This window comes from Taudactylus pleione, unplaced genomic scaffold (genome assembly GCF_031769625.1).
Source record: "Taudactylus pleione unplaced genomic scaffold, aTauple2 ptg000047l, whole genome shotgun sequence".
Lineage (NCBI taxonomy): Eukaryota > Metazoa > Chordata > Amphibia > Anura > Myobatrachidae > Taudactylus > Taudactylus pleione.
Window position 1 is genome coordinate 590,001 of NW_028284449.1, and position 16,020 is coordinate 606,020.

The window sequence follows — 16,020 nt, forward strand, 5'->3', positions numbered from 1 at the left end:
GGGATATCACAGGAGGAAGATAAAGCCTGCCTGTCACCTTCACTGCTGTCCCAGCCAAAGCTCCTGGTCACGTCTGTCGTCTCGATGGCCCTCTTCTTACTGGTCTGTAATAAGATAAATAATCTCTGCAGCTGGTACGGGATACTGGTGATGGGGTCCTCCTCTTTGTCCTCAAACGCCCACCTGTGAGCACAATAATAACCACACACTGAAGGCACCAAACCATTTTGTCTTTCTTATCTGTTTGTACTGACGCAGAAGAGAAATGCATAGCAGAGAATAAAGGGTCAGATCCGAGAGTCATTATGTACAGCTGCAAAATGACATTCATGCAATTCATCATAAAGTCACCGGCGATGCTCGTCTGCAGCGGTGACAGGCAGGAAACCCAAATCCTGGTAAAGAACCAGTTCTTACACCATTCTGCCTTTTACCCTAGATGAAAATAAACTAAGCTGGCAGCCATATTTAGCCTCTTACCCCCACCGCGACCGCCCCCCATCTCCCCCCGCCCCCCTTCCATGCTGCAGTTACATTCATGATAACAGAGCTATGAGTGACAGCGAGACCCGTGCTCTTCATTATAACATATGGTCAAATGCATTATTACATACAGGATGGTGGCAATATGTTGCCTTATATAAACTTTGATGAGCCCATCCAGCCATGGAGGTGTCATGGATTCAGGTCCGTTTATCACACATAAGGGTCCTGGGAATGTACAATGCATTATAGATAGTGCCGTAGCTGGGTAGTCAGCATTGCTGTAGTGTAGAACTTTACGCCAGTTATTTAAATACTGAAAGGATCATACAAGACACCTAGAAATGTATATATGGATGTCCGTAACACAGCACTTACTTGTACAGCGCATTGCGGAATTCTGGCGTCATGAACAGGGTTTGCAGGAGGCTATTCAGGTAGCATGTCATGGCCTGGTTTACTAAGCCCACATAACCTGGAATGAGAAGGATTGGTCACAGAACACTGGGAGAGTACATTGCTGATCCTAGACCCAGCCATTCACCCTCCTTAATACATGTACATAGGGTTGGCATTGTAGCAGATATCACACACACACACATGGATCTCACGGACATGGCAGAGAGGGGAGGGGTGGTGCGTCTGTACCGTGTACAATCAGTCACACAATGTATAAGTACCTGTGTCGGATTTGGTGAGCAGCGTGGAATAGGAGTAGTTCTGGCTGACGTAGTCACTAGTGCAGCCTGCAGAAGCGTCTCTTGGAAGAGGTCCTATCAGCTTCTCCTGCGTGCTGCCATCAACACCGCTGCTGTCTGCCGTCCCCGAATCGTCCTGCGATCACAACATGGTGACAGTGCGGTCAGTGATATAATGACGGCACTGTACAGTTCATGCCAAATAAGAATAACTTCTACCCAAGCCCCCACTAACCTGGCAAATACTTATTACCATAGTGTACAGTACAGCCACTGACGTCACGTTTGCTGACCTTATGAAGGATTTTCAGTAAGCGGAAATGGCGGCAATTCTGAGCGTTTCTCCAGCGCCCATATCACAGACTATTCCTATGGGGTGTGCAGGAACATCTAATGTCGGGCTACCCTAACCGAGTACAGACAGCAGAGGCAGGGGGCTAACACTTAAGGGTCCTGTCTCCAAGCAGGATTATTAGTAATATAGGAGAGATCCCTTAATAAGTGATAGCATTTGTCAGATCCCATCACCCCTTACACATGACATAATATTAATGCAATAACACGTTTAATCATTGCTTGTGACACTATTTATGTGGTTAGCGGAGGCTACTTGTTCTGTAACCAGCTGACAAATGTCACCTGAAAACCTGGTTATCAGCGTTCTGAGACCGGACAGGATCTGTGCTGATAGGATATTGTGTATCACACAGGTGACTGCTACCTGGGGAAACTGAGGCGATATCTGTATTGTCTGCCTATCCACACAGGTGACTGATACCTGGGGAAACTGAGGTGATATCTGTATTGTCTGCCTATCCACACAGGTGACTGCTACCTGGGGAAACTGAGGTAATATCTGTATTGTCTGCCTATCCACAGCTACAAATATCTCTTATTGGATTTGCTGCTGAGACACAGACACCAATCACCGCAGGGCTCCACCATAGGCAGAGGCACCACTTTCTGTGCCAGTAGCCTAAACGTGACCAGCCATGACACCCAGCCCCTCCCCCTGCCCAATACTAGAAGCAGCGCACTGGACAGACGCAGAAAGAGGACACATGGCAGATTTAATTGTCTTGTACATTACCGATAACCAGCGCCATGTAATGAGGTACCCAAGATAAGGAGTGTTTGCTGTGCAGCCCCCTGCTAATCCCCCTATTCAGCAACATGCAGCATGACACTGCCAACCATGTGCCCAGTCTCCAGTCCCCACCCTTCTCATTAGTGCTAAGGCCTCCCAGTCCCCACCCTTCTCATTAGTGCTAAGGCCTCCCAGTCCCCACCCTTCTCATTAGTGCTAAGGCCTCCAAGTCTCAAGTCCCCACCCTTCTCAGTAGTGCTAAGGCCGCCCAGTCCCCACCCTTCTCATTAGTGCTACGGCCTCCAAGTCTCAAGTCCCCACCCTTCTCAGTAGTGCTACGGCCGCCCAGTCCCCACCCTTCTCAGTAGTGCTACGGCCGCCCAGTCCCCACCCTTCTCAGTAGTGCTACGGCCGCCCAGTCCCCACCCTTCTCAGTAGTATTACGGCCGCCCAGTCTCCAGTCCCCACCCTTATCACTAGTGCTACGGCCTCCAAGTCTCCACCCTTCTCATTAGTGCTACGGCCGCCCAGTCTCCAGTCCCCACCCTTATCACTAATGCTACGGCCTCCAAGTCTCCACCCTTCTCATTAGTGCTACGGCCGCCCAGTCCCCACCCTTCTCAGTAGTATTACGGCCGCCCAGTCTCCAGTCCCCACCCTTATCACTAGTGCTACGGCCTCCAAGTCTCCACCCTTCTCATTAGTGCTACGGCCGCCCAGTCTCCAGTCCCCACCCTTATCACTAGTGCTACGGCCTCCAAGTCTCCACCCTTCTCATTAGTGCTACGGCCGCCCAGTCTCCAGTCCCCACCCTTATCACTAGTGCTACGGCCGCCCAGTCTCCAGTCCCCACCCTTCTCAATAGTGCTACGGCCGCTCAGTCTCCGCCCTTCTCATTAGTGCTACGGCCGCCCAGTTCCCACCCTTCTCAGTAGTGCTACGGCCGCCCAGTCCCCACCCTTCTCAGTAGTATTACGGACACCCAGTCTCCAGTCCCCACCCTTCTCAGTAGTGCTACGGCCGCCCAGTCTCCAGTCCCCACCCTTCTCAATAGTGCTACGGCCGCTCAGTCTCCGCCCTTCTCATTAGTGCTACGGCCGCCCAGTCTCCACCCTTCTCAGTAGTGCTATGGCCGCCCAGCCTCCAGTCCCCACCCTTCTCAGTAGTGCTACGGCCGCCCAGCCTCCGCCCTTCTCATTAGTGCTACGGCCGCCCAGTCTGCAGTCCCCACCCTTCTCATTAGTGCTACGGCCGCCCAGTCCCAACCCTTCTCAGTAGTGCTACGGCTGCCCAGTCCCCACCCTTCTCATTAGTGCTACGGCCGCCCAGTCCCCACCATTCTCAGTAGTGCTACGGCCACCCAGTCCCCACCCTTCTCATTAGTGCTACGGCCTCCAAGTCTCCACCCTTCTCATTAGTGCTACGGCCACCCAGTCTCCACCCTTCTCATTAGTGCTACGGCCACCCAGTCTCCACCCTTCTCAGTAGTGCTACGGCCGCCCAGTCCCCACCCTTCTCATTAGTGCTACGGCCACCCAGTCTCCACCCTTCTCAGTAGTGCTACGGCCGCCCAGCCTCCGCCCTTCTCATTAGTGCTACGGCCGCCCAGTCTGCAGTCCCCACCCTTCTCATTAGTGCTACGGCCGCCCAGTCTCCACCCTTCTCATTAGTGCTACGGCCGCCCAGTCCCCACCCTTCTCAGTAGTGCTACGGCCGCCCAGCCTCCGCCCTTCTCATTAGTGCTACGGCCGCCCAGTCTGCAGTCCCCACCCTTCTCATTAGTGCTACGGCCGCCCAGTCTCCACCCTTCTCATTAGTGCTACGGCCGCCCAGTCCCCACCCTTCTCAGTAGTGCAACGGCCGCCCAGTCCCAACCCTTCTCATTAGTGCTACGGCTGCCCAGTCCCCACCCTTCTCATTAGTGCTACGGCCGCCCAGTCCCCACCATTCTCAGTAGTGCTACGTCCACCCAGTCCCCACCCTTCTCATTAGTGCTACGGCCTCCAAGTCTCCACCCTTCTCATTAGTGCTACGGCCACCCAGTCTCCACCCTTCTCATTAGTGCTACGGCCGCCCAGCCTCCGCCCTTCTCATTAGTGCTACGGCCGCCCAGTCTGCAGTCCCCACCCTTCTCATTAGTGCTACGGCCGCCCAGTCTCCACCCTTCTCATTAGTGCTATGGCCACCCAGTCTCCACCCTTCTCAGTAGTGCTACGGCCGCCCAGCCTCCGCCCTTCTCATTAGTGCTACGGCCGCCCAGTCTGCAGTCCCCACCCTTCTCATTAGTGCTACGGCCGCCCAGTCTCCACCCTTCTCAGTAGTGCTACGGCCGCCCAGTCCCCACCATTCTCAGTAGTGCTACGTCCACCCAGTCCCCACCCTTCTCATTAGTGCTACGGCCTCCAAGTCTCCACCCTTCTCATTAGTGCTACGGCCACCCAGTCTCCACCCTTCTCATTAGTGCTAAGGCCGCCCAGTACCCACCCTTCTCAGTAGTGCTAAGGCCACCCAGTCTCCAGTCCCCACCCATCTCAGTAGTGCTACGGCCGCCTAGTCCCCACCCTTCTCATTAGTGCTACGGCGTCCAAGTCTCCAGTCCCCACCCTTCTCAGTAGTGCTACGGCCACCCAGTCTCCACCCTTCTCAGTAGTGCTACGGCAACCCAGTCTCCAGTCCCCACCCTACTCATTAGTGATACGGCCGCCCAGTACCCACCCTTCTCAGTAGTATTAAGGCCGCCCAGTCTCCAGTCCCCACCCTTCTCAGTAGTGCTACGGCCGCCCAGTCTCCACCCTTCTCATTAGTGATACGGCCTCCAAGTCTCCGCCCTTCTCATTAGTGCTATGGCCGCCCAGTCCCCACCCTTCTCATTAGTGCTACGGCTGCCCAGTCCCCACCCTTCTCATTAGTGCTATGGCCGCCCAGTCTCCAGTCCCCACCCTTCTCAGTAGTGCTAAGGCCGCCCAGTACCCACCCTTCTCAGTAGTGCTAAGGCCGCCAAGTCTGCAGTCCCCACCCTTCTCATTAGTGCTAAGGCCTCGAAGTCCCCACCCTTCTCATTAGTGCTACGGCCGCCCAGTCCCCACCCTTCTCAGTAGTGCTACGGCCGCCCAGTCCCCACCCTTCTCAGTAGTGCTACGGCCGCCCAGTCCCCACCCTTCTCAGTAGTGCTACGGCCGCCCAGTCCCCACCCTTCTCAGTAGTGCTACGGCCGCCCAGTCCCCACCCTTCTCAGTAGTGCTACGGCCGCCCAGTCCCCACCCTTCTCAGTAGTGCTACGGCCGCCCAGTCCCCACCCTTCTCAGTAGTGCTACGGCCGCCCAGTCCCCACCCTTCTCATTAGTGCTACGGCCGCCCAGTCCCCACCCTTCTCATTAGTGCTACGGCCGCCCAGTCCCCACCCTTCTCATTAGTGCTACGGCCGCCCAGTCCCCACCCTTCTCATTAGTGCTACAGCCTCCAAGTCTCCACCCTTCTCATTAGTGCTATGGCCGCCCAGTCACCACCCTTCTCATTAGTGCTATGGCCGCCCAGTCACCACCCTTCTCATTAGTGCTACGGCCGCCCAGTCCCCACCCTTCTCATTAGTGCTATGGCCGCCCAGTCCCCACCCTTCTCATTAGTGCTATGGCCGCCCAGTCTCCACCCTTCTCATTAGTGCTATGGCCGCCCATTCTCCACCCTTCTCATTAGTGCTATGGCCGCCCAGTCCCCACCCTTCTCATTAGTGCTATGGCCGCCCAGTCTCCAGTCCCCACCCTTCTCAGTAGTGCTAATGCCCCCCAGTCCCCACCCTTCTCAGTAGTGCTAAGGCCGCCCAGTCCCCACCTTTCTCATTAGTGCTACGGCCTCCCAGTCTCCACCCTTCTCATTAGTGCTACGGCCGCCCAGTCCCCACCCTTCTCAGTAGTGCTACGCCGTCCAGTCTCCAGTCCCCACCCTTCTCAGTAGTGCTACGGCTGCCCAATCTCCAGTCCCCACCCTTCTCAGTAGCGCTACGGCTGCCCAATCTCCGGTCCACAACCTTCTCATTAGTGCTACGGCCGCCCAGTCCCCACCCTTCTCAGTAGTGCTAATGCCGCCCAGTCCCCACCCTTCTCAGTAGTGCTAATGCCGCCCAGTCTCCAGTCCCCACCCTTCTCATTAGTGCTATGGCCGCCCAGTCTCCAGTCCCCACCCTTCTCATTAGTGCTATGGCCGCCCAGTCTCCAGTCCCCACCCTTCTCAGTAGTGCTAAGGCCGCCAAGTCCCCACCCTTCTCATTTGTGCTATGGCCGCCCAGTCCCCACCCTTCTCATTAGTGCTACGGCCGCCCAGTCTCCAGTCCCCAACCCTTCTCATTAGTGCTATGGCCACCCAGTCTCCAGTCCCCACCCTTCTCAGTAGTGCTATGGCCACCCAGTCTCCACCCTTCTCAGTAGTGCTATGGACGCCCAGTCTCCACCCTTCTCAGTAGTGCTAAGGCCGCCCAGTCCCCACCCTTCTCAGTAGTGCTATGGCCGCCCAGTCCCCACCCTTCTCAGTAGTGCTATGGCTGCCCAGTCCCCACCCTTCTCAGTAGTGCTAATGCCGCCCAGTACCCACCCTTCTCAGTAGTGCTAATGCCGCCCAGTCTCCACCCTTCTCATTAGTGCTATGGCCGCCCAGTACCCACCCTTCTCAGTAGTGCTAAGGCCGCCAAGTCCCCACCCTTCTCATTAGTGCTATGGCCGCCCAGTCCCCACCCTTCTCATTAGTGCTATGGCCGCCCAGTCCCCACCCTTCTCATTAGTGCTACGGCCGCCCAGTCCCCACCCTTCTCAGTAGTGCTAATGCCGCCCAGTCTCCAGTCCCCACCCTTCTCATTAGTGCTATGACCGCCCAGTCTCCAGTCCCCACCCTTCTCATTAGTGCTATGGCCGCCTAGTCTCCAGTCCCCACCCTTCTCAGTAGTGCTATGGCCACCCAGTCTCCACCCTTCTCAGTAGTGCTATGGCTGCCCAGTCCCCACCCTTCTCAGTAGTGCTATGGACGCCCAGTCTCCACCCTTCTCAGTAGTGCTATGGCTGCCCAGTCTCCAGTCCCCACCCTTCTCAGTAGTGCTAAGGCCGCCCAGTCCCCACCCTTCTCATTAGTGCTATGGACGCCCAGTCTCCACCCTTCTCAGTAGTGCTATGGCCGCCAAGTCCCCACCCTTCTCATTAGTGCTATGCCGCCCAGTCCCACCCTTCTCATTAGTGCTACGGCCGCCCAGTCTCCAGTCCCCAACCCTTCTCATTAGTGCTATGGCCACCCAGTCTCCAGTCCCCACCCTTCTCAGTAGTGCTATGGCCACCCAGTCTCCACCCTTCTCAGTAGTGCTATGGCTGCCCAGTCCCCACCCTTCTCAGTAGTGCTATGGACGCCCAGTCTCCACCCTTCTCAGTAGTGCTAAGGCCGCCCAGTCCCCACCCTTCTCAGTAGTGCTATGGCCGCCCAGTCTCCACCCTTCTCAGTAGTGCTATGGCGGCCCAGTCTCCAGTCCCCACCCTTCTCAGTAGTGCTAAGGCCGCCCAGTCCCCACCCTTCTCATTAGTGCTATGGACGCCCAGTCTCCACCCTTCTCAGTAGTGCTATGGCCGCCCAGTCTCCACCCTTCTCAGTAGTGCTATGGCCGCCCAGTCTCCAGTCCCCACCCTTCTCAGTAGTGCTATGGCCGCCCAGTTTCCAGTGCCCACCCTTCTCAGTAGTGCTAAGGCCGCCCAGTCCCCACCCTTCTCAGTAGTGCTACGGCCGCCCAGTCTCCACCCTTCTCATTAGTGCTATGGCCGCCCAGTCTCCACCCTTCTCAGTAGTGCTAAGGCCGCCCAGTCTCCACCCTTCTCAGTAGTGCTATGGCCGCCCAGTCTCCACCCTTCTCAGTAGTGCTATGGCCACTTACCGATGTCAGCTGAGGCTGCTCCCCATTCTTATCAGTTAAATGAAGGAAATTTCTCTTTCCCGCTTCGAAGCCGGCATCCACCAGTGACCGGTCCAGAATGGGGTCCAGCTCTGTCTGCAAATAACACGGTGAAGATTTAGAACTGGTGCTGGAAAGCAGAGATGGATCACACAGTGTGCTACACAAGCGACCACAGACTGCTTCTGCATATACTAATATATCTCCTATAGGAACACTAAAGGGGAGCCCCGAGTGTCAGAGACAGCAGGAAATACTCGGTGACACCCGTGCGGACAAAGGAGCAGGTTGCTGCCTCACACGGATAGGAGCCTTATGAATAATTAGCCTGAGGTCTGGTGCTCATCACGCTGCAACATTGGACTTCTTTGGATGTAATTACAGGATTTCTGTTTGATCATTTCTTTCACTAAAACCCAGAAACATACAGCGACAAGGGCCACGCATGGCGTTACATGTAAGACGGTCTAGCAGCTCACCATCTCTCCATTCCCCCACTTCAGGCCGAACGTCCCGCTCACGTAGCCCACTTTCCTGGCCACATCCTCAAACAGCTGTCGCACAGAGGTGGAGGCCGGGAGGTTCAGGGGGATCTGCTCATTGATGGTTTTGCAGCTGGTGATGTCTTGCACTATGCACAGCACTCTCAGCTCTTCAGCAGCATTTTCTATCTGGAAAAGGCAACAGTCACATTAATCGCGTTTCATGGCTATGAGAGAGAAATGCGTAATCCAGCGCCAAGCAATGACCTTACACACTGCAGGCAGGCCGATACCAGCATACACTCACAGCGACAAAATCAGCCTGTATCCCAAGAAAGGTAAAATAATATTGGCTAACAATATAGAAATCAAGGGGTTGGGGTTCTTAAATTGTATCAAATTACTATCATTTATAAACTATCACTGAAAAATGCTTATAAGCAATAATTATTGTGCAAAAAACATGCTCTAGAAAAACAAAGGATAGATAAAAATGGGTGTATTTGTGTTAAAGGAACTTTAGAAAATATTTAAACACACCCGTCCCCCATCCATACAGCAGCCCCACGTCCCTGTCCCCCATCCATACAGCCGCCCCACGCCCCTGTCCCCCATCCATACAGCCGCCCCACGCCCCTGTCCCCCATCCATACAGCCGCCCCACGCCCCTGGCCCCCATCCATACAGCCGCCCCACGCCCCTGGCCCCCATCCATACAGCCGCCCCACGCCCCTGGCCCCCATCCATACAGCCGCCCCACGCCCCTGGCCCCCATCCATACAGCCGCCCCACGCCCCTGGCCCCCATCCATACAGCCGCCCCACGCCCCTGGCCCCCATCCATACAGCCGCCCCACGCCCCTGGCCCCCATCCATACAGCCGCCCCACGCCCCTGGCCCCCATCCATACAGCCGCCCCACGCCCCTGGCCCCCATCCATACAGCCGCCCCACGCCCCTGGCCCCCATCCATACAGCCGCCCCACGCCCCTGGCCCCCATCCATACAGCCGCCCCACGCCCCTGGCCCCCATCCATACAGCCGCCCCACGCCCCTGGCCCCCATCCATACAGCAGCCCCACGCCCCTGGCCCCCAACCATACAGCAGCCCCACGCCCCTGGCCCCCAACCATACAGCAGCCCCACGCCCCTGGCCCCCATCCATACAGCAGCCCCACGCCCCTGGCCCCCATCCATACAGCAGCCCCACGCCCCTGGCCCCCATCCATACAGCAGCCCCACGCCCCTGCCCCCATCCATACAGCAGCCCCACGCCCCTGCCCCCAATTCATACAGCAGCCCCACGCCCCTGCCCCCAATTCATACAGCAGCCCCACGCCCCTGTCCCCAATTCATACAGCAGCCCCACGCCCCTGTCCCCAATTCATACAGCAGCCCCACGCCCCTGTCCCCAATTCATACAGCAGCCCCACGCCCCTGTCCCCAATTCATACAGCAGCCCCACGCCCCTGTCCCCAATTCATACAGCAGCCCCACGCCCCTGTCCCCAATTCATACAGCAGCCCCACGCCCCTGTCCCCAATTCATACAGCAGCCCCACGCCCCTGTCCCCAATTCATACAGCAGCCCCACGCCCCTGTCCCCATCTACCTGTACCATAGCTTTAAACCCATTGTTCTGTACTTTGCAATTTTTCACCCTAAAACTGATGTCATTATTGGCCAAATGAAGCTAATTCAATTATTTTGGACTAATTATTCTTCATTAAGAAGGGCGTTTCAGTGGTTCCGAACCAAGTCCCGACATTTTTAACTTAAAATAGGGGTTTTGCAAAACTTAGCACCTGCTCAAGGGGTGTTAACAACAATACAGGATTAACGCACGGTGGCTGGCCGGCTAATGGAATTGGGTGAAATATTTAACACCGGTTTTGCTATTTAACACGCGATAACGGGTTATCACGGCTTTTTGAATTGGGCTCTAAGTATATACCTCTATGATATGTGGGAGATGAGATCATGTTCCCTATTGGAGACCAGATCATGCTCCCTCTCAACCTGTAAACGTTCCTGACAAATGATGGACTCAAGAGTTTATTTCAGCTGCTTATCCGCCTTCTATAACCGCAACCTACAGTGCAGTCAGGAAGCCAGGAGCTGGCCTGTAACATACAACACGTGCAATAAGCATGTTACACATAAACAGCATTAGTGTAGTATTAAACACAACAGATCCCAAGCAGGGAGTTATGTAGTTAGGTCTCAGAAAACACAACCTCGTTAGAACCAAATACGTGCAGTAACATCATGCGCCATCTACAGATGAGCAAAATCTACCAAACTGTGCCGTGGGGAGTAACAAGTCCACTTTCATTCCTTTCCTTCGTGTCGTCATACTCCAAGCATGCCGCAAAGCACAATAACCTGACACAGCTGTCGCCCCAACTGTATTTATAGACTATTACACGCTGTGGGCCTGACACCGAGTGACTACTACACCAGTTGCGTTGCTGTAAACATCCGTATGCAAGATTCTGATTACGCCCGGATTGATGGGAGGGGGTGATGTAAGGTAGGGCATAGTGCGGTGAGAGGCGCAAACATACGCACACTTGGCAAGAGACGCATCTTTTGATCAGGGGCAGGAGCAAATAGCGAATGAGGATCTCTGGCGTGATCGTTTTAGTGCGCTGCAGTAGCAGATGGGGCCCAGTTTCTGCTGCATTAGAGGCTCTCACCTGAAACAGAACACAGTGGGCAGAATTCAATTGCTTCGCCCCCCTATGCGCCCAACAGGAGCTATTCAATTATTGCTCCTGACGTGCGCAATAAGCTGCCGGCACACCATTTCAGCTACCACCCCCCGAGGGGCTGCAAGCTGAAATGGGCGATAAGTGACCTGTTTGGGCGACCAAGTTGCACCTTTTCGCTATGGCGCCCAGCACTTCGGCGGTAGCAATTTTACGCGGCTAAACCAGACCTCTACGGGCGCAATCAGCGCGATAACAGGCATCAATTGAATAGTGCCCTGCGATCTCCTGTCACTTTAGATGGGACATCGGGCACGCTAAAACAATGAATACCGCCCAGTGAATTTTGTTTGCAGGAGATTCCGCCATGACTTCGCTCATCTGTTCTGAATGCCCTGCATGCCAGCACACAATGACACTACGGGCATAAACATGACACAAACACACACACGGATACCATCAGAATACCTGCACAAATTTTTTCTTCATCTCATTAAAGATACTCTGTCTGCAACTCCAAAACGCACCCTATGACAGAGACATTCCCCACTCAATTCCAATGGAAAATAAACCCCTAATGACATTTTATGATCTCACATAGTAATCTACTGAGGAGATCCAGATAATCTGGGGATGAAGAAATAAACACGTATTGGCATAAAACACTAGGAAGGGTCAATGCGTAAACGAGGCGACAAGTCACCGCTGTGACATTACCAAGGAATTAGAGCTCAGATCCCACGCCAAATTACAGCAAGCTCTGCTCAAAGGGGGAGATTCAATTGTTTTATAGGGCTCTATATCCTAACAGGATCTCTCTGAAGTCACTATATGATGACATGCATATATATGAAAGGCCATGTATATGGAAATACCCAGTGCGGATTGGTTGATGTATATAGAGGTGGGGCCAGTGATGTAAGCCTCTCAGTTTTTTGTCCCGTAAAAGATCCAATCAGCACATGGTCTTAGAGGTATGGGAGGAGCTCCCGCTGTATGGAACGGACCCTACAGCTACGGAGAGAGGTCAGAGTCACAATGAGTGTATTTACTTCTCCTTCACATCTGCAAATTCAAGCCTTGAGGATTAGTTGTCATTTAAGCATCCACCATAGACCAACAGAGTATCCACCCCCACAGCCATTTTATGTATAAGAACACAATGCAGGTCATGTCATATACATTTCATTAATAATTACAAGTGAGAACAGAGACTCGCAGTCAAGAAAACCATATAAAATAACATCCAATCACAGCAAAGAACCTAAGAAGAAACGGGTCTTCCCATAGGAAAGGAGCAAGAGGGTCCTGCTCGTGAGAGCTTACAGCCTAGAGGGAGGAGCTACAGGGACAAGAGGCAGGCAGAGCAGATGGAGCAGGATACAGTGAAGAGGTGGGCTTGGCCAGATGAGAAAGCGCATTCCATAACTGGTGAGTAGCCTTGGAGTTGGGAAGGAAAGGCATGGGTCAGAGGGCAGGGTGGTGAGAACCAGCTGGCGCTGATCTCATAAGGGGTATGCCAGATAGGATGAGGTACAGGAGTCAAGCCCAGAGATAAGATAATGGACAAGGGTACTGGAAACATCCTGAGTGCAGGTTCCAGCAATGTTACAAGGGAGAAGGTTAAAGTTAGGGGCTGGATGTTTGGTGTGAGGGCAGAGGCTATGGAGGCAGCAGGCACGGCAAAGAGAAGAGAGAGAGTGAGGGGGTCGGCCATCAAAGAGACCATGGGAGGGGTAAGGACACCAGCAGGTGGAAAGATCATCAGAAATACGGACTCCAAGGTAGCAATGGAACATCCAGGTAGAGATGGCAGAAAGGAAGTTGGAGACAGGGGAGAGAAGTGAATGAGAGAGGTCAGGGTAACAGAGGTAATAGTTATTGTCGTCCCAGTGGTGGTAGTGGTGGCTGAAGGTGCAGAAGACTGAGACAGGAGGTGTAGAGCAGAGGAAGGAGAACAGACCACTGAGGGACAACAAAAGACAAAGGGTGTGGGTGGCAGCAAGAGTCAGAGGACGTAGATACAATGATGGATGGATCAGGAAATTAGACCGGACAGTAGAAAGGAGCAAGGGTCAACAAAAGGAAGGGTAAGAAGAGGGTGATCAAAGGGTCAGGGAATATGAGCAAGAGCATGACCCTTTAAATTGGCATAAATCAATCACTGGTGAGTGCAGTCTTGGGTGAATAAATAGGACGGAAGACTAAAAGGCAGAAGGACAGGAAGGGAGGGGGAGAAAAGGTGGGGTCAGGTGAGGGGAGAGATAGGACATTAACTGGAGAGGTCAACAAATGGTTCCTTGAGAACAGAGAGCAAATTTGTAGGAAAGCACCAGTTGAGAAGGACAGGATGGAAAAGTGATCCAAGTGCTGCCAATCGTAAGGGGAGTGTGAGTGAGAGAGATGGGAAGGAACTGGGTGGAGGGAAGAGGGGAGAATGAAGTTTGGGAGGGGAGAGGAGTGGATGAGGGCGTAATGGACTTAACCAGAGATCTATTGTCTGGTGTATCAATTTTACCTTTAAAGCCATGAGCCCTGAGGGGCGGAAGCCATGAGCCCTGAGGGGCGGAAGCCATGAGCCCTGAGGGGCGGAAGCCATGAGCCCTGAGGGGCGGAAGCCATGAGCCCTGAGGGGCGGAAGCCATGAGCCCTGAGGGGCGGAAGCCATGAGCCCTGAGGGGCGGAAGCCATGAGCCCTGAGGGGCGGAAGCCATGAGCCCTGAGGGGCGGAAGCCATGAGCCCTGAGGGGCGGAAGCCATGAGCCCTGAGGGGCGGAAGCCATGAGCCCTGAGGGGCGGAAGCCATGAGCCCTGAGCGGTGAGAGGCAGAAGCCATGAGCCCTGAGCGGTGAGAGGCAGAAGCCATGAGCACTGAGCGGTGAGAGGCAGAAGCCATGAGCACTGAGCGGTGAGAGGCAGAAGCCATGAGCACTGAGCGGTGAGAGGCAGAAGCCATGAGCACTGAGCGGTGAGAGGCAGAAGCCATGAGCACTGAGCGGTGAGAGGCAGAAGCCATGAGCACTGAGCGGTGAGAGGCAGAAGCCATGAGCACTGAGCGGTGAGAGGCAGAAGCCATGAGCACTGAGTGGTGAGGGGCAGAAGCCATGAGCACTGAGGGGCAGAAAAGACCATTAGAATCCACAGCTTGCTAAAGACTAAAATATTTGTCCTTAGAACAGTAAAAAGAAATAAAAAAAAATGAACAAATCACAATGATCGTACTGTGTACTATAGAATAACAGAAGTGATTAAACCAGAAAAAGTTTCGCCAGACAGATGTGCGGGAAAGTCTGTGCAATGCTGGTAACCTACAGCTCGGGGAAACACAGACATTACACCAACAGGGAATGTCCCAGACAAGGGCAGAATACAGCCAATTTTCCTTTGTACAGGGTCTTCACCTAAAGACACAAGTTCTAAGTCATAAATTCACATTGATAATCTGCACTAACAGGCGGCACTGCTGCGCTCTAGTTTATTTGGGTATAATGGAACGGCGGAGACATGCTCATAAAGTACCAGAAACAATGGAGGGAACTCAGGAACAGCTGACAGGAAACAGACTTTACAGGACAGCAGCCAACAGGACATTTGGTTCAACCAAGAGACAGGTAAAAAATAAACCCTGCATCACTACTCCCTCCTCCATGTTCCTCCAAATGTGTGCTACTCAGTGATTCAGGGAGGTGGAGGGGGGCAAGGGGGTATCGTCCCGGAGGATGCCTGGAAAAGGAGTTACTGGCCTGTCTACTTGTACCCTTTACAGCTCATCTCTTGGTGGGTGCTGTCCTGGAGATTATAACCAAGATACTGCACTTTGTCACTGAAGAACAGGTCTTGGACACACGATAATGGCGGGTTTGCTGCAAGCGCTGCTCTGGGGGGCTTATAACTCCTCATTCTATATGGGTCTAGGATTACCAGCCATATCCATCTGATCACAGCAGCTGTAGCACCACATTTGTACTTTCACATCATTGGAATGAGAATTGCGCTCTCAGTGCGCTAGCAGACAGTCCAGGTCATCTGGGAAAGTGTTATGTCCAGGGTGGAGGTGAACGTCCTGACTCGGTTGGAAAGAGCACGGACACGGATTAGAGAGAGCCAGGACGAAGGGCTCTCAGGTGCTTCTTCGCAAAGCCGAGCTATACAAATAGCTGTCTGCCAGGTCTTCCTAAGGATTCCTTCCAATTACCTATACAGTGGACATGTGTCTTCAGAGGGCGTATAAGATGTATTGGAGTCCTTAGCCAAGGGGAACAGCTCTTGGGACATTTATCCATAGTATGACCTCCTTATATATTGAATGTTGCTCAAAATATTCCTGGCAACCCCTCTATCTACAGAGGACAAATTAAACTGCAATTGCCAGGGGAAAACAATCCATAAATGGCTCGTGCCTCATTATCACCAGATCTAAGAAGCTTCCAATCTGGTCACAGCTCCTGCATCATCCTTCCTATAACATCTATAGAGACCACAGGAGACCCATTCTCCAGCATCACATTATACAGGAGTCACAGTACACGTTCCTGTATCATCCTTCCTATAACATCTATAGAGAGGACAGGAGACCCATTCTCCAGCATCACATTATACAGGAGTCACAGTACACGTTCCTGTATCATCCTTCCTATAACATCTA

General features: G+C 53.7%; 1 protein-coding gene across 3 annotated transcripts in view; it reads right to left on the minus strand.

Annotated features, from left to right (window-relative positions):
- USP47 (ubiquitin specific peptidase 47) overlaps window positions 1-16,020 on the minus strand; it is a 112,509-nt gene that overhangs the window by 75,613 nt on the left and 20,876 nt on the right. For 2 of the 3 annotated variants that reach the window (XM_088460521.1, XM_088460520.1), the window contains exons 2-7: window positions 11,844-11,903; window positions 8,665-8,856; window positions 8,168-8,281; window positions 1,164-1,317; window positions 862-958; window positions 38-183 (exon numbers count right to left, since the gene is read on the minus strand). In XM_088460521.1, coding sequence (XP_088316647.1) covers window positions 38-183; window positions 862-958; window positions 1,164-1,317; window positions 8,168-8,281; window positions 8,665-8,856; window positions 11,844-11,903 — 763 coding nt within the window. The remainder of the gene's footprint in view (window positions 1-37; window positions 184-861; window positions 959-1,163; window positions 1,318-8,167; window positions 8,282-8,664; window positions 8,857-11,843; window positions 11,904-16,020) is intronic. The other variant, XM_088460522.1, reaches the window with a different exon arrangement.